General features: G+C 40.0%; 1 protein-coding gene across 1 annotated transcript; it reads right to left on the minus strand.

Moving 5' to 3' along the window:
- Window positions 1-109: 109 nt before the first annotated feature.
- ALG14 (ALG14 UDP-N-acetylglucosaminyltransferase subunit) lies at window positions 110-23,100 on the minus strand (the record flags this gene model as incomplete). Its single annotated transcript, XM_080349254.1, has 4 exons — window positions 22,281-23,100; window positions 20,032-20,183; window positions 15,038-15,160; window positions 110-340 (listed from the first exon to the last, which is right to left on the minus strand). Exons 1-4 carry the CDS (start codon window positions 22,408-22,410, stop codon window positions 110-112), a joined length of 636 nt encoding a protein of 211 aa, XP_080205380.1. The 5' UTR covers window positions 22,411-23,100.
- Between the last annotated feature and the right edge of the window lie 2,947 nt (window positions 23,101-26,047).

A 26,047-nucleotide genomic window follows, 5' to 3' on the forward strand; every position in this document is an offset into this window, starting at 1 on the left:
ACCAGCCTAATTTCTTGACAGGAAACCTTGAAAAGAAATTGCCACATGAATGCATTTCTTCAGTGAGGAGCTTGCAGAGTTCATTTTAGGTAAAGCTTGTCTTCTGTTGTTACACGATTCTACCAAGATATACTGATTTTGGATATTTTTCCTTTAGACCAGGCCACTGAACGATGAAATAATCTGAAAAGTAGTAAAGAATCTTTCCAGACAGGGATAAGGTTTCCACGCGGCAGATGCTCTCTACGTACACAATGATTGCTCTCTTTATTCCTAGAAGCCCAAGAAGAAGAGCAGATATACAGACAGGAACACATGTTCCTGGTCCATTGCACAGTATCTAAAAGAGATGAAACATTTCACAAAAGTAAAACACGAGTTTTTTCATACGGTAAATAATTTAAAGTGTATATATTCACATAACATTACATTTACAAAAAAAATTACTTCCAAGTAAAAAAACCAGAAGAGGCAGCTGAATATGGAAAGAAAGGTGGGGGAACGCAGCAAACCAAATACATAATTTCAAAGTAGCTGCCAAAAAAGATCATCTTTCTTTATATGTCAAGGAGGAGGAGAAGAGCTTTGAGATTGGCAGTTAATTTCTATGAAGGATGCACAATTCCTTGACTCATGGGTAACTAAAACAGCTTCCAACCTCAGTGACAGCTTTGGGTTGTATCGATCATGAGATTTGTGGACAGATTAAGGCATAATCTGGTGAAAGAAGTTTAATTAGGATTACTAAACCTGGGATACAGTTATAAACCTCTTGTATAAACCTCTTGAGCTCTGGCTTAAGTCAGCAAAACACTTAAAGAGTTCAGCAAAAATGTGCTGATGAATTAGGACCTTCATCAGAATTTACCAGCTGACATGCATGACTGGTTTTTCTTCCTTTTTTTTTTTGTTTTTCTTTTAATAAACACTAGCACACAGAAACAAGCATACAAAAGGAAGGTGTTTTGGTAAATACATGTCATGTCCTTGTAGCAGTGGATCTTAAATTCACTTACAAATGAAAACAGTAAAATAAAGTGGTCTTTCAGTTTTAGACACTGGTAAACTGAAAAACATTGCTTAAGAGGTTAAAACCAGGGTATATTAGACACTCTGCGTGGGTATCAAAATTGATTTCAGGCAAGGAATTTCTTACTAAATTTAACTACTACCATGTAATCAGCACTTTTCTGCACAGCTGGGGTTTACATGGAAATAAAGAGCTCTTTTATAAAATTATGGCCCTATATCCTATAAACTCACTTTTTTTTTTTTTCCAATTTCACCAGCTTGTGAAAGATACTGCATCGGTGGTGGAAAAAAGAATACCAGAGTTTCTGTTTCAGGGGTGTAGCAATCATTCCTGAATGCTTCTCTCCCTGCTTTGTGGCAAGATCCCACCGATAAACTGGCTCACAGCACTTTGCCTCAGCTCAGATCAGCAGCAGCTTTGGTGCTGCTGAGTTCCAGACTCTCTCCCCTCTCCTTTCCTTTGCCTTTAAGATGGCCCCAAAAATCTAGCTCGGGGATGTGGTGACCATAATGCAGTGTTTTCTTATGAGAATCAAGAGAAAGCAATACTGTATGCAAAATTATTCTGATCTTATTTGAACTATTTATTTAATCAAGACTTGCTGACATTTTCTGAAAGTCCCTTACAAGCAACATGCTGTATACTGGTTTAATGTTGAGATTTTAGGGTATCAACAGCCGTAAATACTTGGAGAAGAAAACTGCAGCAGCGTAATTCTTTTGTATTAGCAAATAAATAGCTAAGAAGCAAGGAAGCTGAACACATCAACTTGGCATACTCGATTTTTGAAATCAGAGTAATATACTACGGTTTAAAACCACCTGCTGAACCTGATTTCAGGTAATCCATGCTGGGACTTTAAAACCTACTCTACAATCCGCTGAGAATGAAGATACATTTTTTTATACATTTGGCTTGGCAAGCAAGGAGACAAACCAACCACACATGCTGCCTTGTAGCATTTCAAATAAACTTTTCCACACCTGTGAACTAAACCATGCATTTTGCCCTATTTCTTGACAAGTTTGATTCATTTGCAATGGTGTTGATTGTGCTACTGCTACATGGCAACAGATGCACCAACTGCAGAGGGCATCAAGGTTTTATATAGGCATTGAGAAGCAGCATTTGAACTGAATGGGTTTTATGTTTGCTTTTTCATATCTAAATCAAGGCATGTTTAGGTATGTCTATTTGTAATAACATTTGTTACTGTAGTGTAAGCATAGGCATAAGAAACAAGTGTTCCAGAGTCTAATACTAAAAAATACCAATTGCAAATATGATTTTGATGTGGTAGACATCCTAACATTCTCCTCAGCCCAGAAGCTGAGACTTGTATAACAGGTTTTATAAAAATGCTGAATTATTACAATAATGGTCTTTACCAAGCCACCATGCCATACACTTCATCTTACTTCCCCCCCCTTATTAAACTTGGCTAGTAGCTCCACTCTTTTTGGTATTTGGTATTCTTGTGTCTAGATGCACACACAAAGGTAAATGCTGGAATGAATTCCAAACTAATTGTAGGCACAAAAGTTCATGTAAAGAAATAATACCAAATGGATCTATTTGTGAATCTATGCATAGCTCAAAAGGCCACACTGACTTGCCGTTATTACTTTACTGAGGTTCAAAAGAGAAAAGCAAAAATCAAAATTGAAATAATAAAAAAATACGCTTACAATACCCAGGTTTTGATATGATATGCTCAATTTATAGCTTCTACTGACTGTTTATAACTTGTAAGCTCCTTCTCAGATGCCCTTTGATTCATGGAAAAGTACTTCCATGTGGGAAAAAAGATCACGAAAATTATGGACTAGGCATCTCTAAAAATACATGACCCGATCATAACTCCTACATCTTCTGCTCCTTCCCCTTCCACACATACCCATTCAAACCAGACAAAGCACATGTGGCTCTATAGGATCTCTGTATGCAAAATGCCCCTAAAATACTCTGACTATAGATGTTTCTATTCTGCAATGCTCAGGTTTAGCAACTGTCTCATGAAAGAGACTCTGGTATAACAGACAACAGACAAATAGATCCCTATCTGAATTTGGGGTCATGATCTGTAAGTCACAACTATTAATCAACCTTTCTGATCACTAAAAATTAACCTTGGGTTAACCTTCAGTGCGTGTCTAGAGACATGTCGTACCCAGAACTGGTGCAGTTGTTCACATGTTGGAGTGGCAATTCCCCTCCAAAAATCTGGTCTGACCAGTCCTGCTTACTCCCTCTCACACCGTCAGCAGGAAGGGAGACCAGTGGTCCTGCTGCTTGGAATCCAACATCATGCACTCATCAAGGGATACAGAGGAAACTTCTGACAAAACTAATATGCACATTCTAAAGAAGAGGAACCGTTGTGGAATCTATAAGCTTGAAATGCTGCTGTTCAGCTCCTGCCAGTATATGAACTTGTTGATGGTGGAAAGGAAGTGAATCATCTACACCCTTCCTTAAACATGTGAGAGAAGATGAGCTGTCCTACTAGTGAATTTCAAAACACTGGCCAGAAGTAAATTTTGGAGAATGATTGATGTCTTCTACCTTGAAAAGACCAAGGCTTTTGTTTCTCCCCTCCAGCAGAATATAAATATCTCTCAGGGAATCCAGTGCAATCATTAGTAAGCTGTGGAGAAGGAGGCATCTATTGGGCAAGAAAGGACCAGGGCCTCTACAAGGTCAACTGGCTATTCAGGGTTAAGTGTTTCCCAATATCTATTTACTTTAGCTACAAGGCTGCCTGTAAAATATTTGTGCTGCATGAGATATGTCTCTGAAGACGATGGGACAGCAGAAAGGGGGAAAGAAGGGGCCGAAGACCATTTTTGTGTCGCCTTTGTGAACTCTTGAGCTGCAACTGCCCAAGGACTTTCTTGGTCACTGGACTATCCAACTTTGCTGCCAACAAGCTGTCAGGGGTCATTCCAGAAGCTGGTGGTTCAGGTCTCTTTACACCATTTACATTCACCTTTAATGCAAACAAATGTCCAGCTAAGTGTTAAATTGCCTCACTGGCTGCCTGGATTCACAGTTAGGCCTTATAAACCAAATTCAGCATACTAAAATCCTTTACCAATTAAATGCAACCAGACTTTTAAACAGTACAAGAAACTAATCAATCTGTATATTAATGGAGGTGTAAAAGTAAAGGATCAGAATACAACATTAATACTTAGCAACTCTCTCTATAAATCCAATTTCATAGTAATCACTTTCATATAAAATGGAATAGTTCTTGCTTTTCTGTTTCATACATTTTCTATGGCTGCTGGAAGAAAACAAGCTAAGCCAGCAGTCTGGCACACTGGGAACGCTGGCACAGGGCACCACGGCTGATAAAAGCTGCTTTGGAGTGGTGAATGCAGCACTGTAGCAGAATGACATTTACCAGCTAAAACACTGAAAACACAGTTCAGAGCTTCGCTGGGATTAAATGTCAGGCCACTGGTTAAAACAGAAATGAGTAAAGCAGAAAACTCGCAGTTTTTCTTATAAATATGTAAACATACATTTGCTGTATATCTTTAATGAGCACAAGTATTTGAGTACTTCTTATGCTCACAAATTACAACAAAGAGAGGGCAATGTAAATCCCCCTAAACTTAGTAGAAAGTGGAAAACTAAGGTGAGATTTGCTTTGCATAAGAAACTGTCAACACCAGCTGTTCTCCTTAACGACTTCCACAGAGATTGGCCTTTGGCACCTGGATGAGAGCAGAAAACCATCCGGGGTTCCTGGGGCTGGGCAGGTTTGTGGTGTGGGGGTGTTGGTTGCTGCTGTGCGGTGAGGAGCATGTGTGGATGGTCAAGTGTGCTGCTCACCAGCTACCCCCCAAGAGTGTGTTTAGGACATTGCTGTGATCTCCTCAGTCCTGGTCCCTTCTCCACAGTGCTGAACAACTGGAAGTAAGAATAAGGGAATGAATGATGGTGATAGAGAACTACTGGAAGAGGTGAAGGTTAGTAGAGTGATACAAAACTAACCTAAGCTGGGTTTAACTGTATGACCTTTGTTTATCTGTGGAAGTAAACAGCCATACTCTTAACAATGTAGGGGAAAAAAGAATAGGTATTTTCTGCTTCTCCAGAACAAGTGTGGGCCTAAAAGCAGTAATTTTAAAAATAATTCTGTTTGTGTTTTTGCTGGACTGCTAAAACTTGGCTTTTGTTGAAAAATGCTTCATTTCAATGGCTATTTAACATGTGCAAACAAAAAATAATTGTTCAGTGTATTAAGATATGAAAACCCAGAAAATATCTTTGTGGTGTGTCAGAAAAGGCAAGGAAACTAGAATAGCTGTTCCTGATATATTAAGGAAGACAAGGGAAAGAGGCCAAAAAAAAAAAAAGTAAGCATGGAAGAGAGGAAGTGGAAAACCAGTTTGAATTACAGTTGAAAAGAAGTTAGCACAGAAGAAAAAGAAGTTTATAACATGATTATACTACCATACTCTCAGAGAACAGATTTAGGATAAAAGCTTGCCTGCTTGCAAATAAGGCTTTATTTAAAACCAAAACCAAATTCCTTAATTCCTCTATCAAGAAAAAGGAGGAATATAAACCAATCTCAATCACCTTTGACAAGAAACTTGGACTTGAAACTGATCTGACAAAACTCCTCAGCCAAAAATATTTTCAGCAGAAAGTTCCTCCATTTGGACCAAGTTTGACAAGTTTTCACCTTGCCAGGTGAAGTGAATTCTGGCTTCGGAATGAGTTTCCAAAGGTCAGCAAGGAAATGCACCAGTTAGAGAAAGCAGTTAAAGGGACTGTAATCTGGGCATTATATATTTTATATTCTTTTATATATGTTATATATTATTTTAAGATGACAGACACCCAAATGTTGTGCTGTTGGTAGACAGACTTACATAACAACAACAACAAAAAGCACCATAGCAAGTTACAATACATGGAAACCTTACAAAAATCACCTTTTACGAAATTCTAGAAACACTAGCAGACAAAAATAATAAACCTTTCACAAAGGTACAGAAGTAACAATAAACAAAATTCAATGACACATAAATGCAGAAGACTCTGTCTTGACATAAAGAAAGCCTCCCTCATGAAACCACCAATCCGACCATAGAATAACCCAGGGGATCTTTCAGAAACAAGGGAAATGGAGCAGAGAATGAATTCAGTGCCAGGGAAACCGTACAGTCACATTTAGTGAAAGCTGAGTAGAAGTCCTTGGACACTGAAAGGAAAAGCAAAAGAAAAATCATAACAACATGCTCATTTTAATGTCAGGGCTAGTTCTGGACTCTTGCACTCATCAGGCAGGAGTTAGGGGCTTGACATTGCAGTATTTTATTGCCTCGTATGATTTCAGGGTGTAATAACAAATGGTTTTGTTTGCGTGGTTTTTGTTTTGCTGAGCTGAGGTGGTTTGCTTCTGTGGCCCAAGAAGAGAGAATCTGCAAAGAATTCATTTCTATTCTGCTATATAAATTACAGGATCTAATGAGCTCATTGGCACTTGCCTGCTTTCAGTATTATCTTACTGCTTTGAAAACTTCCTATCAGTGCCCTGCAAGGTGACTATTTTTCTCCTTCACCTACAGAAGCACTGAGTGCTGCCCGCAGGGGCAGCTGTAACCTGGAGTCTGGGTCTCAGCTGTTCCCACTTGCTGCCCTGGGACCCAGCTCAGGTCCCTGCTCAGCGTCTCCTCAACAGCCCCTGCACCTGTGGGAAACAGCCCTGCACTTGTGGGACCAGATCTCTGGAGATGCTCTAATTGTAAAATTAAACTAAAGCACTGGTGAACCAATATCACCCATTTCAATTGTAAATACATTTACCTTATGAGATCACGGCCAAGATGCAAGCCTGGAGAGTCAAGAAACCAGGGTTGTACCCACAGCTCTGCTGTGGACTCACCATGGGATTTGGTGTACAGTGCTTTCTTTCTCTCATACCAGTATTTTTCACTTTATCAACAGGAAAACAATAATTTACTCCTCACAGAGGATGCATCTAGATTCCTGTATATCCTTCTCAGTGAAGATCTCCAGGTATGAAGAGTATTGTTCTTTATTAGCATGCATTCTGATTCAGTAGCATACTCAGAGAATAAGATAAAATGTATGTGCTATTTTCTTTTGAATATAACTATTTTAAAATATATTCACACATAAAAGGTCATATCCATTATGAACCAACTTCTGCTCGTAGCTTTGATCACAATTTAAGCCTGGATGGCAAACAGAAAAATTGTTACTGCTTTCACAAATGAGTAACTCTCAAAGGTTTCAAGAGAAACTTTGTCTCCATGGAGGTAATGCAGTTATGATAGAAACAAGATCCCTTCTAGGGAATATAAATCTATTTGCTAATAAGAAAAACAAGAGAAATCTGAGAATTTAGAAGATAAATACTTAAGTATGTGGAAGGGAGTGTCCTTGTTAAAGTTTTGCTAGTCTAGCTCTTTAACATGTTTGAAAATTCAGGTTTTCAACCTCAAGGAAAACTAGCTTAGAATTTTTAATATATTTTTTAAGGTTGAAAAAAAAGCTTATTACTGCTATTGGTGGAGAGAAAGAAGAATTTCAGGTTCTGTTTAAACAATATAAAGGTCATTACCTAGTGGCTTATTCTTTTTGAATAGTGAAGATCTTATCCTTATTTTATTCACTTTTCTCCACAACTTGAAAATAAAACCAGCTAAAACTTCATACTCTGATTTTTGTTTGAACTTACCTGCGGCATGCAGGCTAGGACAAAAAATCTAGATGCGTAGTCTGATGTAAATTGGGTAATTAAAGTAGAATTGAATTATACATGGGTATACTTTAATTTTCTACTGTCTAAATCACTTGAATCATCCGGACGCAAAAAGGTAGTTAGAGTGTTCAATAGCAACAGCTTGTGCTCAGGCTGGTCAGTGCCTATAGCTTGTGGCATTGCTCGCAAAACACTTCTAGTTCACTTCTGTGCATCCTGTTGGTTTGGTTCTTGTTATTTTCATACAATACACACAGTAGGTAAGGTGCTCTTCAAAACAAGCAGAGACATGTGTGGTCCTACAGGCAGATTACCTAACTAGGAGAAAGAAGATCAGTGGATGTCAGAATGGGATGAGGAAAGTGGAATAGCAAGGACTTAAATTAGCAAATTAGCACACTGTGCAGTTGGGTTTCTAATGTGCACGACTTTTTTTTTTTTTTCCTGAGTATTTTCAGCATAGAATGAAATATATTGGGAAAGATCACCAACTCAATCGTTTTCCCAGCTCTCAGTTTATAGAAGCTTGGGGAGAGGGAGACAAAAATCCTGCCTTGTGGATTTTTCTATGGGAGAAAAGGAGAGGTTTCACAAAAGCACCAGGAACTTGATTTAACAACAGGATTTAGTTTTAACAGCACAAGGCATTGTCACTTCTGCCTTCTAAGCACTTAGTGGCCTGACCCAGAGTTACCAGCTGAGTGCCCTCAGGGGCAAGAGACAAGGGAAGGGGGCCAGCAGATGTGATTTGGATCAGCACCCACACGCAAAGTAGTGAGAGAAGCTCTAGTTTCTGGATCTCAGCAGAGCTCAGGAGTTGGGCTCTGCATGTGGCTATTTGACACTGTAAAGATGCAAATAGCTCGGGTCTGTTTCTGGGTATGCCTAGGGGCTCAGCTCATGAAAAGAAAGATGACTGGGTCATTAAGAGCCTCAGAAGTTAGGCAACAACTTAGTGAGGAAAGTTTGAGAATCTAGATTTTGATGCATAAAGAAACATGCAAGTTTGACTTGTTTTTTGAGGAAGGTAACCTTAGGCACCCTGCGTAACTGCCCCTATATTTCAGGTGAAATGTGGCAGGTCTGTCACTGGGATTAAAAGGCCTTTGGAGTGGTAGTTTCTATCTGTGTGCATGATGCTTCTGCAGGCATGTGGAAGCAGAATGGGACATGTGAGCTCGGCATCCTCCCCACTCTAGCTGCCAAATGTAAAATGAGAAACATAGAACCAATTACTTGAAAACAATAATAAATGACAGGTGAGAAAGTGGTGCTAATACTCAAGTCTGTTGGAATGTTAGTGTTGGTCATAGAAAAATTAACACCCAGACTAGTGGGACCAACCAAACATCATGATCTCCACCAGCAATTTGGGTCAAGAGAGAGTGGCACCAGTGAGTCTTGTGAGAAACTGTCAGAGATGGATAGAAGGTTGGTTAAAAAAGAACAATGCTACCAAGGCAGATGCAGGCTGGAGAATAAACTCCCTGCCCATATTACCATGGAGTGGATCTGTGGTTTATTGCTGCTGCTAAGTTAGTAGGAAGCAGAGGAAATTTGACTCCATGTGGGTGAAAAAGTTGGTCATGAAACAATTCAGTGAAAAGCTTTTGCCAAGTAAATGAAATGGTGGTTAACGAACTACATTTGTAGCTACAAACACTAGGTACTAGTTGTCTTTCAGCAAGCTGTTATCGTTTTAAGGGTCACGTTGTTTGAGCCTGAGCCTGACTAAAATCTCTTGGTGAGAGTACCACGAGAAATACCATCTAACCTTTTAGAGTCTATTTAAAAACAAGGGCTTATCTCCTGATATCAAAAAGTACTGCTTGTTATAGTAGCCTGCTTCTACTCAAAAGGAAATAAGAAATTGCAAATCTCAACATGTCTTTCATTAGTCAAGCATTAATTTAACTAGAACATGAAAGCAGTATTTTAGGTAAGCTAAAACTGGTATTTTGTATATATAAACATATTTGAGGCTACCACCTAATCACTGCAGTTGGTATAGCAAGAATCTGCATCAAATACCTGCCTGAAATGTCTTTACAATGCAAAACCTAGAGGTATTACAATCTGAATCTGCGTACCAGTGGCCTGGTTCAGCAGTCAGATTTAGTGACACTGTTTACTTGAAACCATGCTTTATGATGTATATGGAAGCGTGACCAGGGTGTTCATTAGGTTCATAATGAACCTGATAGCTGAGGAGTTAAGATTGATCCATCTTTAGTTTAAACTCTGTTTAAATCTAAGATCTCAGTTCATGTTTATTGTTATTTCTATCCTCCCTCTGAAATGCAGTGTCTATAGGCATGTCTAACAGGCAGTCACAGAAAGAAAAGAGCTACAACCTGGCAGTAAACTAACTGATCTGAATAGCTTTAGACATTTATCTGTGCTCAGCAAAGGGTAGTTCTTCATTGTGGCTGCAGGGCAGCTGTACACAGCACACAAGGTAGAGGAAGGGTGAATAAGTCTCGTCTTCATTAACATTGAGAGGTTAAACACATTTGGATGGCTTAACTTGTTTTCTTTTTAGACTATACAATTTGTATTGCTGACAGTCTTAATCTGCTGTTCGTACTCTTGCCTGTTTTTATCCCAGAAGAACAATAGTAGATCAGACATACTGTAAAATCAGTCTGGTCCAAAAGAATTATAAATAGTGGGGAAAGATTCAGTGTACAAAAGAATGCACCAGAGAGACTTAATACTGTATTATACAAAGTTCGCTTGTTACGAAGTAAATAGAGGAAAAATGCCACCACCCAGATTTTGTAGTTTTCCACAAAGTTCTAATAAGAACCGTGACATAAGGGACAATAAGTTATTATTCATCATAGTAATTTATTAAAGTGCTGTGAACTTAAGACATTTTGAGCAGGGCACAAAGAACGGAAAATCTTAGATAAATGAAATAATGATCTCCTTTCACATAGCTTACTGTGTGAACACTTCTGTAACAACTCCAGAAGCTCATTGTAGCGAATTTAGCCAGTTAGGGGACCAGGCCTGTGCGATGGGATGTGCAGCCATAAGAGAACTGGTAGACTGCTAGAAGCAAAATCAGCTGTGCAGCTTTTGGGCTTCTAGAAACACCCATTCAGCTGACAGCTGGTGGGAGGGAGATGGGAGAGCTTGTTGTACTTGCTGTGCAAATGTAAACTTCTTACTACAGACTTCCCATGGGTAGGTGGCCCTAATGTGGAAGGACGGCCTTCTTTGCCTGATTTAACCCAGGCTTTTCCAAACAGCAGTGATCTGAAAAGATCTGTTTGTCTCAGACTCTGTAGAACACCGAGGTAGTAGGAACTGCTGAGAAGTGTCCCCAGAAAAGCAAAAAAAGTCTGGCCCTAAGGGTTCAGGATGCACAATCCACTAATGAACTGAGCTTTTTTCACAGTGTTTCTATGCAATTCAAGGTGAAATTTAATTACATTAAAGGAGAGTAAATCACTGACCCAATTACATAGTGCATCTATGGCTGAAAACAAGGACTGGATGCAATCTATGTACAGCTTTCTGCTGTGTGGTGGACACATGTTCTTAGTTTTCAGTTTGAATTTCAGGTATGCCAGAATGACCAGAATAATAACAACCCAGCCAAAGGGCTGGATCACTGGGAGACCTCGTTTCAGGGTTGGCGAATCAGTCCAGAGACAACAAGGACAATAGTTCTGTAAGCAGCAAGAGAACAGACGACTGGTTTCCTATGAACTTACTGACTCAAGCATATTATAGGAAGGCTGTAATATCAGTTTATTCCTTTTTGGACATCAAATAATCTGTGTAAGATTCTGTAATTTTTTCTGGTTTTAGGAAAAATCTCTGTGCAGCTTGTCTAGTTTTCTATAACCGTCCAAGTAGGATTTGCATCTTTCCCAAGATAGTAGATCTTCTAACATCTTATTCTGGTTTTACATTTCTTCTCAGCCTTCCTCTCAGTGAGCGCAATAAAAGTCCTCCTTCTCTGACCTGTTGCCTGTTTTTGTGGTAGGAATTGGCAGTCTCTGAGTCTATGACTGCCTGTTACATCTGGCTGCAGCTGATGAATGGTTTTAAAAGCTTTTCTGAGGAAAGGAAGGTGTAGGCAGAGTGTGCTGGCACAAGACTTGCTTTCCTGGAATTTTAGGCCTCTGCATAGGAAGCCTATCTAAGGTTGACATGTTGTAAAATCTGTCCAGCCTGCGAAACACTCTGATACTTAGAGTTCTGTAATTCTTGGCTATAGGAACAGAAGCTGATCATCACTTTTGACATCTTAATTTTGTTACTTGGTTTAATACCTCTAAAGGGACTTAACTGTGCAGAGCACAGATGTTCGTAAGTCAGAAATGGGCCTCTTGGAGATGATCTCAAACTGAACAACTAAGCTAACTTTTACATTTCTTAGACTCTCTGGAGGCCCATTTCAAGTGTGGGTCAAGTCCTGCAAGACAGCAAAGGTCTCTTGGAAGCTGCTCAGTTCTTTCTAAACTCACTATCTTGAGAAGGGTTTGATGGAACTGCTTTCTCATGCAAAGTAAACTAAGAAGCTTTGCCAGAAGATCAGTGTGAGATACAAAGGAGACACAGTGCTCATGTAAATAAGCACATATAAAGTAACTCCTGTGCAGCCAGGGTTGCTCTTTCCCCTTTACAGCTATTTTGGCTCCACAGATATGCTAGTTACTCCAGCCTAAGCCTATCTGCTCCAAATCTTGCCTTTGTGAGCCTAATGGTTCAGGCTCCCTTTGCAGTACTTCTCTTGCCCTGCATTCCTTGGAAAGTGCAAAATTTCTGCTTTTCTCTAGCTTTTGGGTGTCTGGAGAGGATTTCAGTCATTCCTCAAAGGCACACACATTTCTGACAAGCCTAAAAGGAAGTGTAAGGATTTGGGAATCACTCAAATGTACAAATGACTTAGAAGCAACTCAAAGTTGTCTCTCCCTCCTGCAGTTAAACAAAAACAGTTGCCTAGACTGAAAATGTACAGTACCATGAGCTTTACTGTTTAAAAATATGAAGCTCTCAGCATGATGTAATACAGTGCTTGTTTCTAAATTCGGGTGTTGATTGTCGTGCCAAAAGTTATAGATGAGTCCTGCAAATGCTAGCATTTGTCCCACCCTTTCTAGTTCCTTAAACTACTAAGCGTTACATTGTGCTAAGAGTAGGGGGAATTGCAATTTACCACAAATATTTTATTCTAAAGGTAATTAAATATTACCAGTTATTCCACATACCACACAGAATCTTTTCACTGGCAATGTGAGGCATTTTAATCCCCAAATCATTCTTGTTTGAGAAATGCTTTGAAATATTTACAGATCTCTGACTTCTTATATTTTACAGAATGCTTAAACTAAGATGTGTGTAGAAGTAGTAGTGTGCAAGCAGCTTTCAAGTGGTGTAAGATTTGGCACAAGGCCAGAGATGCTCCTGCCAGCAGCAATACCAGCTGCTGTGGTGGCTGATGATGGTACCTGGCAAAATAGTATTTGGGAACACCCTCCCCTCCAGCCCTTCTCTAATCATGGATAAGGACTCTTTAGATAGCATTTTGAGGCAGTTGTTCCCTTAAACGCCACAAAGGGCTTAAAGGCCTTGCTAAAATGTATTCTTAATTTTACAAGGACAAATGTTTTTCAAAAGCATTAGGCTTTCTACAGCTTATCACAGCATATCAACTCCAACACCGTTTCTAGTAATTCTACATGTAAATCCCACTGTCACTTTAAATGCCTCTTGTAAACAGAGAAACCACGGAATTAGATTAGTAACTTCCTGCTCTTCTTCTGTGATGTCCTGTTGACGCTTTGGGTAATAAGCTACACAGTGAGATTTTTCCAGTCAATTTCTTTTGCAATAGTAAGTTTAAAAAAGTATATATATAAAATAAAACCAGTGATGTAGCAAAGTGATTCCTAAATATTTGTTACTCACCTCTGCTGTAAAATGTCCACTTCATGTAAACATCTCTCTACTATTTCCCCTGCAGTATGCCATCTTCTGCTCCCTCCTAATGCTAGTTTTCAGAAGGGGCTTAAAAAAAAACCCAAACAAACTACAAAAAGCTGCTTCTGTTGTTCTGCACACTAAACTGTTCTGAAAACTCCAGCAAGCAAGTAGCATTTGATCTGATAGGAACTGACCAGTACTTTTGAAGCCAATGAGATCAAATTATTCACAGCAGCTTCTCTAAACATTCAAACCACCACAAATATTTACAAGCCTCTTTAGAATTAGCTGTAGAGTTCACAGTGAGAGCTAAAAAAAGTCTGCTTACATCTGCAGTGGGTATATATATGCTGCTACTAAATTATGAAAAATATCTTGTAACTGCAGAAGTTTTTACAGGTTTCATTAAAATATTTAAAAACCCATAAAATCTTAATTTGAATTCTGCTAAAATACTAAAAAAACCCACCCCAACCCTCAGGTCTGGATAACTGATTCCTTAAGGTGACAGTAGCTCTAGCTAAAAGCCAGCTTGAACCAAGATTTCTTTTAAAGAATTGGGAGTCCAGTGTACTATCTTTTGAGTCTAGCATTAACACAAAATTTCATTGATCTGATTATTTTATTTCCCTAATATGACAACCCTGAATACTTCTGGCTTGATTGAGTGTGTGAATTTTTAAATAAATGTTGTAATTAGCATGAGAGTGCAGCTTTGTGAAAAGCTTGGAAAAGGTACTGAAGTACAAGGAGTTGCCACTTCAGCAGTGATATTTTTTTGTCATCAGGTAATTAACGTCAGTCAACCAAATACTAAATAAATATGCATGTAGCTGAAAAGTCCGTGTAAGCACAAGAACTGAATCTTTATATATTTCTGCTGGTCTGAACCTGCCCATTCCAGACTGGTCATACCATTTCAGGAGCAAGACCAGCCCACAGGATAACCAGGTTTTCAGGCACAGTTTGTGCTGTTGCAATCCTGAAGAGATGTTATCAAGAACCAGCAACCTCGTTTGTGCCAGCCCTGCCAGCATGAACTAGGGAGTGACACTCTCTGATGTTACCTGAAAACTCTGAGAGGGAAAACTGGTATTTGCTACTCTAATTCACCAGTAGTACAACCTGTTCTCTCTTTCTTGGTGTATTGCTGCTGTATCTCTTTCAGCTTTAATGTTACATTCAAAAGTGCTTTTCCTGTGAACTGTAAATCTAAGCATACGTATGAGATACAGTCTGCAATTTCTTGATATTCCAAATGCTTTTATTGTGCAGATTAGCAAGTTCTTAATAATTCAAAGTTTACCTACCAAATCTGGTTTCAGTTTGTAGGTCAAAGGAAGGGAGTAAAGCATAGAGTACAGGGTTGTTACCACCGAGGAGCTCCAAGACTGTCTAACCTCGCGGCTTCTGGGAATGCGATCAAGGGTGAACTGGAAGAGAGCACGATAAGCTGAGTTGTTATTTTTCCAAGACTGCTGTTGCTCTTTCTATAGAGTTATTAGATCTGTCTCTGCCAAGTTTTTTTAAATCTAGTTTGGAAATGTTTGGGTATGAAACCTTTTCTTAGATGCCTTATTCAGTGTTGTGCTTAGCGCTCCTGGCAAAAAGGTGAAATGAAATACTAGAACTATCTAATTTTTAATCTCTTCTAATATTACTTTAAAACATTCCTAAGCTAATAAACAATTGAGCTAGAGCAGCTTCACCAGCAGTATGTTAACGCAGTGCCCCATCTCGTGGTCAGCGAGACACAAGTCTAGGGCTGATCAGATACAATCCAAACAATGACTTTCTTCTGCCTCTTGCCTGTTTAAATTCTTAGTGGATTTTCACCGCAGCAAATGTAACAACTTCTCAGTCAAAGTCCAGTGAGTACTATTAAAAATGTAACAGCACATATCACTGCCCTTTAAATGAGTACTTAATGATTATTCAAAAGATATGGAAGATGAATATTCAAAATATTTGCATAATGAAACAGGAAAGAACATCATATCATTAAATAAAAAATAAGTTTAAGAACTAATTTTCTTTCTTATTTTCCTAGGAAAAAGTAGAGATTTACTGTGTGTAAAAGGTATCAAATTAATAAAACTCAGATGTTTTCTGTTTATCTTGGAACACTACAAGCAGTTAGCAGTATTTAGGCTTCCTGCATTCTTCACAGATGGCTTTTACCTTGATGCAGAGGAATTGCACCTAAGAACTATTGCTGCAGCAGAAGGCAATCCCAATGCCAATGAATTTTTTGACTGCTGAAATGAACACCAAAGATAGTGGCTGCAGTGCACTGTTCATTCATGCTGACATGTTGTTTAGATCTGGACAATGGTCACTGTCTTGCTTCATATGGGACACCAGATCACTGTCACTCTGACATAAATCATATTGGGAGTGAGCGACTCTAAATATTATTATAAATACTGAAAATTGCCCAGTTACTCCAAATATAGCATTGCTAATTGTCATAGCTTAGCCTTGGTGATTTGCGACCAGAAAAGATTATGTTGCCGATAGCTGTACAGTAAATACCAACTACAGATCAGTCTTGAATAGCAATAACTGGGGCTTTAATGTATAAGGTGGAAAGAATTTAAAACAAATCAAAACAAAAGAGCCTGCTTGTAAATGCAGAATATCAAGTTAATTTTCTTGACTGAAATGATCCTGTTTCTCTGTGATAAGGTTCTTCAATTGTGGTGATGCTGGCAGGTGTTAACAGATGTTATGAACTGGTTGTTTTGTTTTATTTGCAGATGTTGAAACTCTGATTGCATCGGTCTGACAATAGAATATGGAAAAATAAGCATGCTCCCTGCTTCCCATTCAACAGGATTCCTGTTATCACTACCTCTCTCTTTCTTGCAGCTTTGGAAAAAAATCAGGTAGTAAAAGGAGATTCTGTAAGTGGAGTTTAGACCTGGAAGAGAGTGGGTGATAAAAAGAAATTCTGTAACTGGAGTTCAGACCCTTGCATAGTATTTGGTCTTGCAAGAAATATGTGTATGATAAGGTAGTTTTAGGCAGATTGGGTTTCAGTGTAAGTATTCAAGATGTTCCCTTCACTGGAAGAACAGTGTTAAACAACACTTGCCAAAAAAAGTATGTGATTTTTCTCCATCACAAAAAAGCTGGTTTCAGCAAAACTTGTCAGGGACCCCAATCAGTATCAAAGTGGAAACTTACAGAATTCAAGCAAAGATCAAACTGATTTCTTTCTATGCTCTTAAAAAAAGGTGCTTGAAACTTTGCACATCATTCTTTGTGATATGTTAGGACTTTAGCCCGTGTATCAATCGATCCTTAAATATTAAGCTGAGAAAGAAAAGCAGATTTGTTTGTTTGTTTAAAAGCCACTGCAAGGTGCTTCTGCAATCCCAGCCTCTCATCTGATGTAGTACTGTTAGTGTTCCGGACAAAGGCACCTACTGCATCTTTTGCTGGAAAACTGCCTAGTATGTCTGATACTACAAACAAATTGCTCTCCTATGGTGTCATATTTTTGCATTTATTTTTCCTTACATCTTTGATGGAGTCTTTTTTGTTACTTGAAGACAAATGTTCCAAACTGGCAATTCTATAATACTTGACTGGGTATTGCAATTTCAAAACAAGTGATGTAGTCCTTTACCTGGTCACTATTGTTGTTTTCCAAGTATGCAAGGAAAAGTAGATGGAAAATTGCCACTGCTGTGAATTATTATAATATGCTCAACTGAATATACCGGGTTTACATAGTTACTTTTCCTGCTGAGGAACAAGATTTCCTAGCATGGTATCTCTCATGAGACATAAAATGGAAAAGAACATGTGGTCAGATGAGCATTATATAAGTGTTAATCAATATGGTTGCTCATCTTGGACATGACAAATGGGCACATAAGAGCTGGTGAGGAAGTCCTATTCTTCAGTCAACAAATCTAAGCTGTGTTTCTGCTGCTCGAGTGGGTCAGCAGGAGCTGCAGCAGGTTCTCCGTGCTGAGCGCAGAAGGTTCCCAGAGCAACAGCTCTTGGGGCATCCGTGTACTACAGAACAGTTGTGGTTACCAGCTGGGGGCAACAGAGAACAAAGAGGAAACTGATAGCAGGACCAGAAGCTTTTCATAGGAGGCATTTTGGATGTTTTTGTTTTGTTTTTTTCAAGAGACATTTAGTGGGCAGATGTGCAGCATTTTGCTTCTCGTGAGCAAGATGCTCATTCTGGCTTCCTTTTCTTCTCCCTGAATACTTGTAGCTTTTAGAACTGGGCTAGACCACAAATCAAAAAGAGAAATTGATAATATTTGTGGGGTTTTTATATTGGAATTTGTTAAATGTGTACACTGATTTTTCTGTTATGTTAGTATTGTAATCTGTCTCCTGTCCAATCCTTAGTTCTGGAAAAATTTACTTCCTTGACAAGATGAGGAAGGGAATGAACACAGGTTGAAGTATTCAGACTTTTCTCTTTCATTTATTCAAAGCTGCAAGAAGCTACTAACACATGATTTATAAATGCTTGATGATCTCCAGCATCCCCAGTGCCAAAACACACACTAGTTGAAAGCACACTCTGAAAGTTTGCAAATATGTTATAGACGTGTGACCTTTACTTTCCAAAAGGTATCTTCCATTTTCACTCTAAATATTTTTGTTCAGTGGAAAAAGAATGGCCAAAGGGAAATAAGCATGTGTTATCCAGACAGCAACCTCAGATGCAGCCAAAAATGTTCCTCTGGCTTTCGATGTTGAAGGAAAATACAGCTACATGATCTGTTAGCAGCTGGAGAGGGTACAAAAGGGAAGCTGTTTAGCAAAACTAAGTGAACTAATGGAAAATGCATAATCCTTTAATACTCAAAATGTGTATTTTTAAGAAATTAAATAATTTAGGGTTGGACAATTTTCAGGTAAGTGTGTATGACTGTGTACATGACTACCAAACAAGATTTCTCTGAACAGGAAATACCTCCAGACACTTTACTAAACTTTCAGAATTGGTGCACAATGAGAGAAGTCACTGACACACTCAATTTTAAACTAAATCATCTCCACTTGATTCAGCAGCTTGTCGTAAGCAAGGAACCTTTGTCTTCCAAGGTGAAAGTGGGGTAAACAAACTTAAAAATATCATTCCTGAGTGAGCCTGTTGCTGACCTGAGCAGCAGCTGCTTTACATTAAAAGGGGTTATTCTGAAAATCATTGGTACTGAGTCCTACAATCTTTTGTCCCAGCAGCGCAGCTGAAGACAACAGAAATATCAGAAGTGCACTATATTAAATCAATACCATGTGAATAACTGCATGCTGTACTGCTTGCTCAGAAAAGCCTATTTTTTTTTTGCAGTCTGAACATTAATTAATGTTCATTAATTAATTGCACTGATTCAAATTTCTAAATAAAAATATACTGTCCACTAATTTCACTGGACATGAGATCACACTTCAAGTACCCTGAGAGTCACACTGCTGCCTGTTAATCATACAGCAAACTAGGTCAAAGTAAGCAAAAATTTGATAAAAATATCAACAAGATTTTCTTCCATGATTTTTAGGAGTTCAGCATTTGCTCAGGTCATCAACCAGAAAACTATCTGACATTAAGAGGTACTGCATACTTTTTAAATGTGTAACTAATGCTCAATTTTAAAATCAAACCAAAACACAGTCTAGAAACACACAAAAACAATACAGTTTCAATTAAGGTTTTCTTAGAGAAAGCATTTTAATAATTTTTTTCAAAAATATACATGTCACTGAGGGAAATATCAGACTGAAAAATATAATTATAAAAACTCTACCATATTTCTGCTCCAGTATTTTTATAGCTACAAATAACACTTCTACGGTTAGCTGGTATACATAATTAAGAGAGATTTATTTTGTGCATACTTCTGTTGAGCAAGAAGCTCAAGCTGCTTTCACTATAATTATGTTCGCTCATTGCTTCAAATGGATTAACGTGTTAACAAGAGGTAAAGGCCATTTTAAGAGATAGTAAGGAAAGGTGGTAGTGAAAACTAGTATCAAGAATGGCATTTGCTTTTTTTGGGTATATCTACTTATCTACTTTGCATTTTCAGTGTCTTTCTAGTACAGCATTAATCAATAGTTTCTATCTAGTTCACTTTTAAAAATGTAAAAACCAGTATGTACAAAATGCCACCTTCAGCTGAACTTCAGTGCAAGTGATTTTCAATACCTAGAAAATCAAAAGTGCTTACTGATCTTAAAAACATCTTTTTAAAAAATCACTTCCAAATTGCCTTGAATTAGAGTGTTAAGATAATTTTATCTTACAAGAGCACATTTAACAAGTTACCTGGGAACTGGAGAATGTTTCAGCCCTTTTTTGTTCAAAAGAACGTATTTTAGCTTCACTCATTTCATCTGAGTCTGCAAGAATATAATGTCTAGGTGAGTATGACTCTGACAAACAGCTAAGTAGCCTCAGGATTTCTGTTGTGTGCCCACCTGTAAAAACAAAATAAACTGCAGTTGGTTATATGAAACATGTTGTAACTTACAATTTCTTCAGCTGAATCAGTCACTTTTCCTTTTAAAACTTACTAGCACTACTATTATTAGTGACACTCTTCTGAGAGCAGAGGATTCAATTAAAGGATTGTTAAGACTGTTTAAGTATTAAGTAATGAGATGAAGACAATTCAGCTCCCACTGAGGCTATATTGCTGGAAGCTTTTCAGTTAAATGGGACTGAACCAGGATCACACAGAAGTACAACATTTGTGTTCAATGTCCTGTATACCATGCAAAAACAACTGAGCAAAAGGTTATATGGTAGTGCATACTCCAAAGCTGCCCCGGGGTGTGATGCATCTGGCTGGGATGCAGCTGGGAGCTGTGCTGTGGCACCGCGCTCTGACCCTGCCCTGCACTCTGTCCTGTGCCAGCCCAGCTCGTGACACGGGCATTGAGCTGGCAGCAATTCCACTCCACAGCTATGCCAGCGTAAAGGCCAGGTGCTTATGGAATCAACAGCGCACCTCCAGCCAAGCGTGTTAACTGCTGCCCTTGAATGGGTGTTGCAACCTCTTCAGTGCAAGGTCACCTTGTTCTAAGAGCTAATCTGGCACTGAACTGGAGAGAAGGGGAGGGTGTACTTTTTGTGGTTTTGGGGAGCAGGGTTAATATTTTTTTGTCAGTTGAGTTTCCTGAACCAGAGTTATAGGAATACTTGTAACAGTGGATGAAGAGAGAGGGAAGATGGTGTGTGTGGGTAGAGCCAGCTCACCTTTTACCTCTTAGGCTAGATCGGCTTAACACCAAACTCTACCTGTAAGTATGTGCATAAATGTTTCCTGGATGTGTTACTTTTCACTCTGTTGGAAGCTGCAAACCAAAACAGTAAAGCAAAAGTATTTCTGCTACGCCCTGCTGCCCAGGGCCATTATCCTCGTAAGAGACCTTTGCTCCGCAAGTCAGATGCTCTTGACTGGCGAACACCTGCTAAGCAGCCGGTGCTGTGCTGCTGCACCAGGCATGAGAGTTTGACGCCTTTCCACAGAATTTCATGCAGTATTTTTTGAACATTTTTGGAAGGATTGCCTCATGAGCAATCTTGTTGAAGCTTTCACAAATTGTAATGCAATCATCTGAGTATTCACAGAAGAGCAGGATATTCCTACTTCCAAGAAGCCTCAAAGAATAAGCTTGAACATTACATCAATCCTAACTGATTTAGGAATTATTTCGCTTGGAATGCTTATGTATAGCGATGGTATTTTTTAGCATGTACAAACTAGATTCCATAGGACTGAAGGAAAACAAGCATGTTTCCAGTCCTACTGGAAGTAAAGATGACCTGAAAAATTGTAAAACCGCCAGTCAAACTCAGATTGCTGAAAGACCTGGGATTATTACTCAATCAGTCAGTGTGCAAAAACCACAGGGGTACCGAGCTGATGAAATCAGAGTTTTGCCTGGATTTGGCAACTACAGATTTTCAAGGTAGCCTCATTTTGGGGGGAAATGAATTGCCCTGCAACTTCAGCGAGGTCACAAGGAGTAGCAGATATGTGTGTGTTTCCCCTTAGTGTGTGGTGACACATGTGGACAACAGAGCTGCCTCTGACAGACCCACATGAGACTCTTGTGAGTAAACAAGAGACGTGGTTTGGGTACAATTCTTACAAAATGCCACGTTTGTGGGGGTTGTACCAATCTTTGGAAAACCTTGCCCTGAATCGCCACCCATCATTTTCTGTCAGAAGACCAAACAGCTGCACAGGTCTGTCCTGCATCAGTTTTAGTCAATACATTTATTAATGAAACGCATGTGCCGCCTGAAGGTTCAGAAACCGAACTGTCAGACATAGATACGGATGAGAAATAAAGATGACCCTTAACACCAGTCTGGTGTTAAGGGCTCGCCGGGCAGCAGCTGCGGAACCGCCAGCGCGACTACAACTCCCGGCATGCACCAGGACGCGCTGGCGAGCACCACCTGCGCCCTCGCTCCGCGCTGCATGCCGGGACCCGTAGTTCCTGGAGCCCTGCGCTGCCGCTCTGCGGAGCCATCCGCTCCCGCTGGCCGCAACCCCTACTCACCGGAGCCGGCCACCACCAGGAGCCTGAGGGGAGGTGTCCGCAGGCTGCGGGGCCTCCTCGCCAGCAGCGCCAATGGGACGAGCAGCAAGAGGAGGAGGAGGAGGAGGGCGACAGGCAGCAGGGGCTCCATGGCGCGGCCGCGGCCGTGCCGCCGCTCTCCGCGGAAGCACCTTCCGGCGTACGGCAGCCGGTGGGGCTCAAATCTCCCCGCGTCCCCGGCTGCTGCTGTAGCGCCGCTGCACAAGGGCTGTGGTGGCGCCGGGACAGCGGCCCGCGGTGCAGCAGGCTGGGCTGGGCCAGCCCGGCGGGACGGTCAGCGGCCCGGGGCTGGACTGGGGGACGCTGTCACTTGGTCTCGCCGCCCGAGCGGGGCTGAGCGGTTGCCCTCGGGCGTGTGGTGCGTGTTCGCGGTAATAAAGTGTGAGACGCTTCCCGAGTGTGGCAATGGCAGGTCTGTGCTGCGGGGCGTGTGTGACGAGCGCTGCCCCTTGTCCGCGGGAACGGCAGAAACCGGCTGCACCACGTCAGCTGCTGCCCGGCGAGCCCGGGGGTTCCGGAGCGTTCCCGTGGCGACCGGGGCCGGGGCCGGGAGGGGAACGGGCCGGTGCGGTCAGTGCTGCTGCGGGGCCTGTCCCCCTGCCCCCCTGTCCCTGTGCTGCACGGGCTGCAGCGGGATCTGGCCGCTCTAAACCCGAGAGACACGCTGGAGCAGCCCTGCGGCTCCCCGGTCGCGTACAGATTCCTGCAGGAACCCGCAAGCGCACGCAGGCATGAGCGCTACCCAGGTATGCTTGTGTACATGGAGCTATTATTTTACATAGTCGACAATAATACATTAAATGAAGCATATTAATATTTCGCGGCCTCTCATGACTCTTGTTTTCATTCGTTTTAATACTTTAGGTTTTTATTTCAGCGAGAAGTGTGGAGCACCAGATCAGCACTCTTTTCACCTCTGTCAGCATCTGGTCTTTGTTGGGGAGATTGTGATGATTCAGCCACGGGACTAATCTCAGATGAGATGTGTGTTTGCTGGAAAGAGAATGACACCACATTTTATGATCAGGAAACAGTACCTTTTGTTTGTTGTTGTCCTTAAATTATGTGGCGGGGACAAGGCCTTCCTCTTGGCCTATGAGTCAGGATCAATGAATTCTAGAACTTTTTGGAGTGACTTGTCAAGCATAGGAAACACAACAGCAGTGCACTTATACATCAAGTGCACAAACACAATAGATCTAACACATTGTGATTCTGTGTCTGTCTGCCATGGTTTCTCTGGCTGTTTTTCTTCCTTTTGCTTATTCTGAACAAGTTGGACTTTTTGTATCCCTGCCAGCCTTGGAAGCTGAATGTTTCTTTCTGATTTTTAACAAAAACTTGTGCCAGGCATGGATCACAGTGATTATTACATAATTTACAAGTAAAAGGTATACTTTTTAGCTACCCTTTGCCATCTTAGGATCTGAAGTAAAGTGAATCTTGTTGATTTGTGTCTCAGTTCTACAGATTATGTTTTGGGTTTCTTTGCATCAGTGCAACATGTAATTTTGCAGTTGTTTTAAGAAGAGACTATTAAAAAGAATTACCATGGTAAGGTCTTCCACCCAAATGAGTAACCTCACAAAAAAATCCTCACTGCTTAATCATTGTTGACATTCGGAAACAACAAGGTTTACATTAATAGTTCTGTTGACGATGCATGAATTTCAAAAATTCATTCTGCTTTCAACTTAATTAGCTACCTAAACCTAATAATTAGAGACAATAGAGATGAAAATCTCTAAATTACAGAAGAAAGAGGAAGAATGCACCATGGTCCTTTTTCAAAAAATAAACTATGTTAAAACAAGACAGTAAGTTCTATAGGCTATTTAAATACTATTTTTGTCTATGGTGATCTTTCTCCCATTTCACCTTCTTCAGTGAAAATAATACCATTGATGTAGAATGTATCCCAGGTTGCCACAGGGGGTGTAGCTAGCAATCTGTTTATTTTAAGGAATTTTTCTCAAGGCTTTTGTATATCATTCCTTTGCCTTTCTTTTTTTTTTTTTTTTTAACCCACTGTAAGAAGTGTTAAAGAACCACTTTTTTTATTGGGCATTTTATTCAGAGAAACAATCCTGGAGTCAGTAGCTGGCTGAGAGTGATGTAAAAAACTTCAATGTATTTTCTGCTTTTCATGTTATTTCTTCAGTATGTACGTACTTCCCCTTCTTGTACCCAATTCTTCTGTAAGGCTGTTTGGTGAAATTAATGAGAAACTGACCTAAAACCAGCAAAGTTGGAAGGGTGGGGAGAGAAACTGACCTAAAACCAGCAAAGTTGGAAGGGTGGGGATTTTTTTTTTTTTGCTAGGCAGGTTGTTTGAAAACAAGATGAAAAAATAAGGGCGATGCATACAGAGAAATACCTATTCTTTGGACTAGGAAACTGAGGATCTGACAGTTCTTTGGAAGCAAAGCAAAGAGTCTGACTTTCAAGGAGTCTAAAAAGCTAAACAGTGAGTTTGCCTCAAAGTCCTATAACAAATGCTTTCTTACTCATTGGGAATTCTGCTTGAATAAGGAATATAGCTTTCTAGTAGTTTCCACAGCAGATTGCAAGGCTTGAGGGAAGAGTCAGAGTTTGGTGAGACTGTTAAAATAACTATTTAAAGGCTGAAACAACAGCCTGCAACCTAGTTGCTGTAAAGTTTTGCAGATTTTTTTCCCTTTGTGAAAATTGAGTAGAGCCCGTGAAGATCCCATTTGCAGTATAACACTGCTAATTATGTCTTTTCTCAGTAGGACATGGGCGTATTTGTGGTTTTTCATCAGGTAACTCCCTGTTCTGGACCAGGGTGACTTCAGTTCAAGAACTGTAAGAGTCATGGAACAAGCAGGTTGCTGTCGTTCAGCTGCCTTGCATGCTTGGTGATCGATTCCCATCTGCCGAGTGCCTTGAGAATACTCTGAGCACTAGACATGCATGTGAAAGTTAAGAAGAAAAAATCAGTAACTCTCTCAAAGTATAGCGCATCACGGTCACGTTAGCTAAATAGGACAAAGCAGGTGAAGTACAGGACTTCTGCTGGGAAGGCAATGGCTAGTGCTGTTCTCCAGTTTGTAAAATTAATAATACTGCCAAGTAAACGTGTAACATGTTTGAGGAAGAAGCAGTGCACTCACCCTGAAAAGTCACTTTTCAGAAAGTGATACAGGTGCTGTAATTACAAGGGCTGCCTCTGGTACCTCTGCTACTGATGCAGAAAGTTGCCTTTGAATTTCTGTACTGAAGGAAAAATAATCCATGCTCATTGTAAATAGTTAACCACTGTTGTCCAAAAGAAAACTCTGAAACTCATGAATAGGAAAAAATAAGGGCTTGTAAGATGGTATAGTACTTTTTCCATTTATTGCTTGTGAGACAATGTTCCAATGAAAAGCCTGCTGCTATCCTTTCTGTATATGAATATTCTCTGCGAAAGTTTACTAGTACATCTGGTGCGTGTCTCCTTTGAAAGTTACACTGGTGAGGACTAAATTGCATTGAGGAAAGCTTGCTGTCTTTGTAGTTTCAGTTTATTTTGACTCCAATAGGAAAAGCTGCAATTGGAATATAAACAAAAGTTTTGGGTTTTTTTTCCCTGAAGTAAAATGTAGGCAGCTTTGGCTATCAGATGATCATTCACTTCCTGACATTCCACTTTGAAGTGACCTGACTGTAACTGCTAGAGGGTCTTTCCATGGAGCTGCCATACACCTTATATTCATGACTTCTTA

The sequence above is a fragment of the Nesoenas mayeri genome (assembly GCF_963082525.1).
Source record: "Nesoenas mayeri genome assembly, chromosome: 8".
In the NCBI taxonomy this organism is placed as follows: domain Eukaryota; kingdom Metazoa; phylum Chordata; class Aves; order Columbiformes; family Columbidae; genus Nesoenas; species Nesoenas mayeri.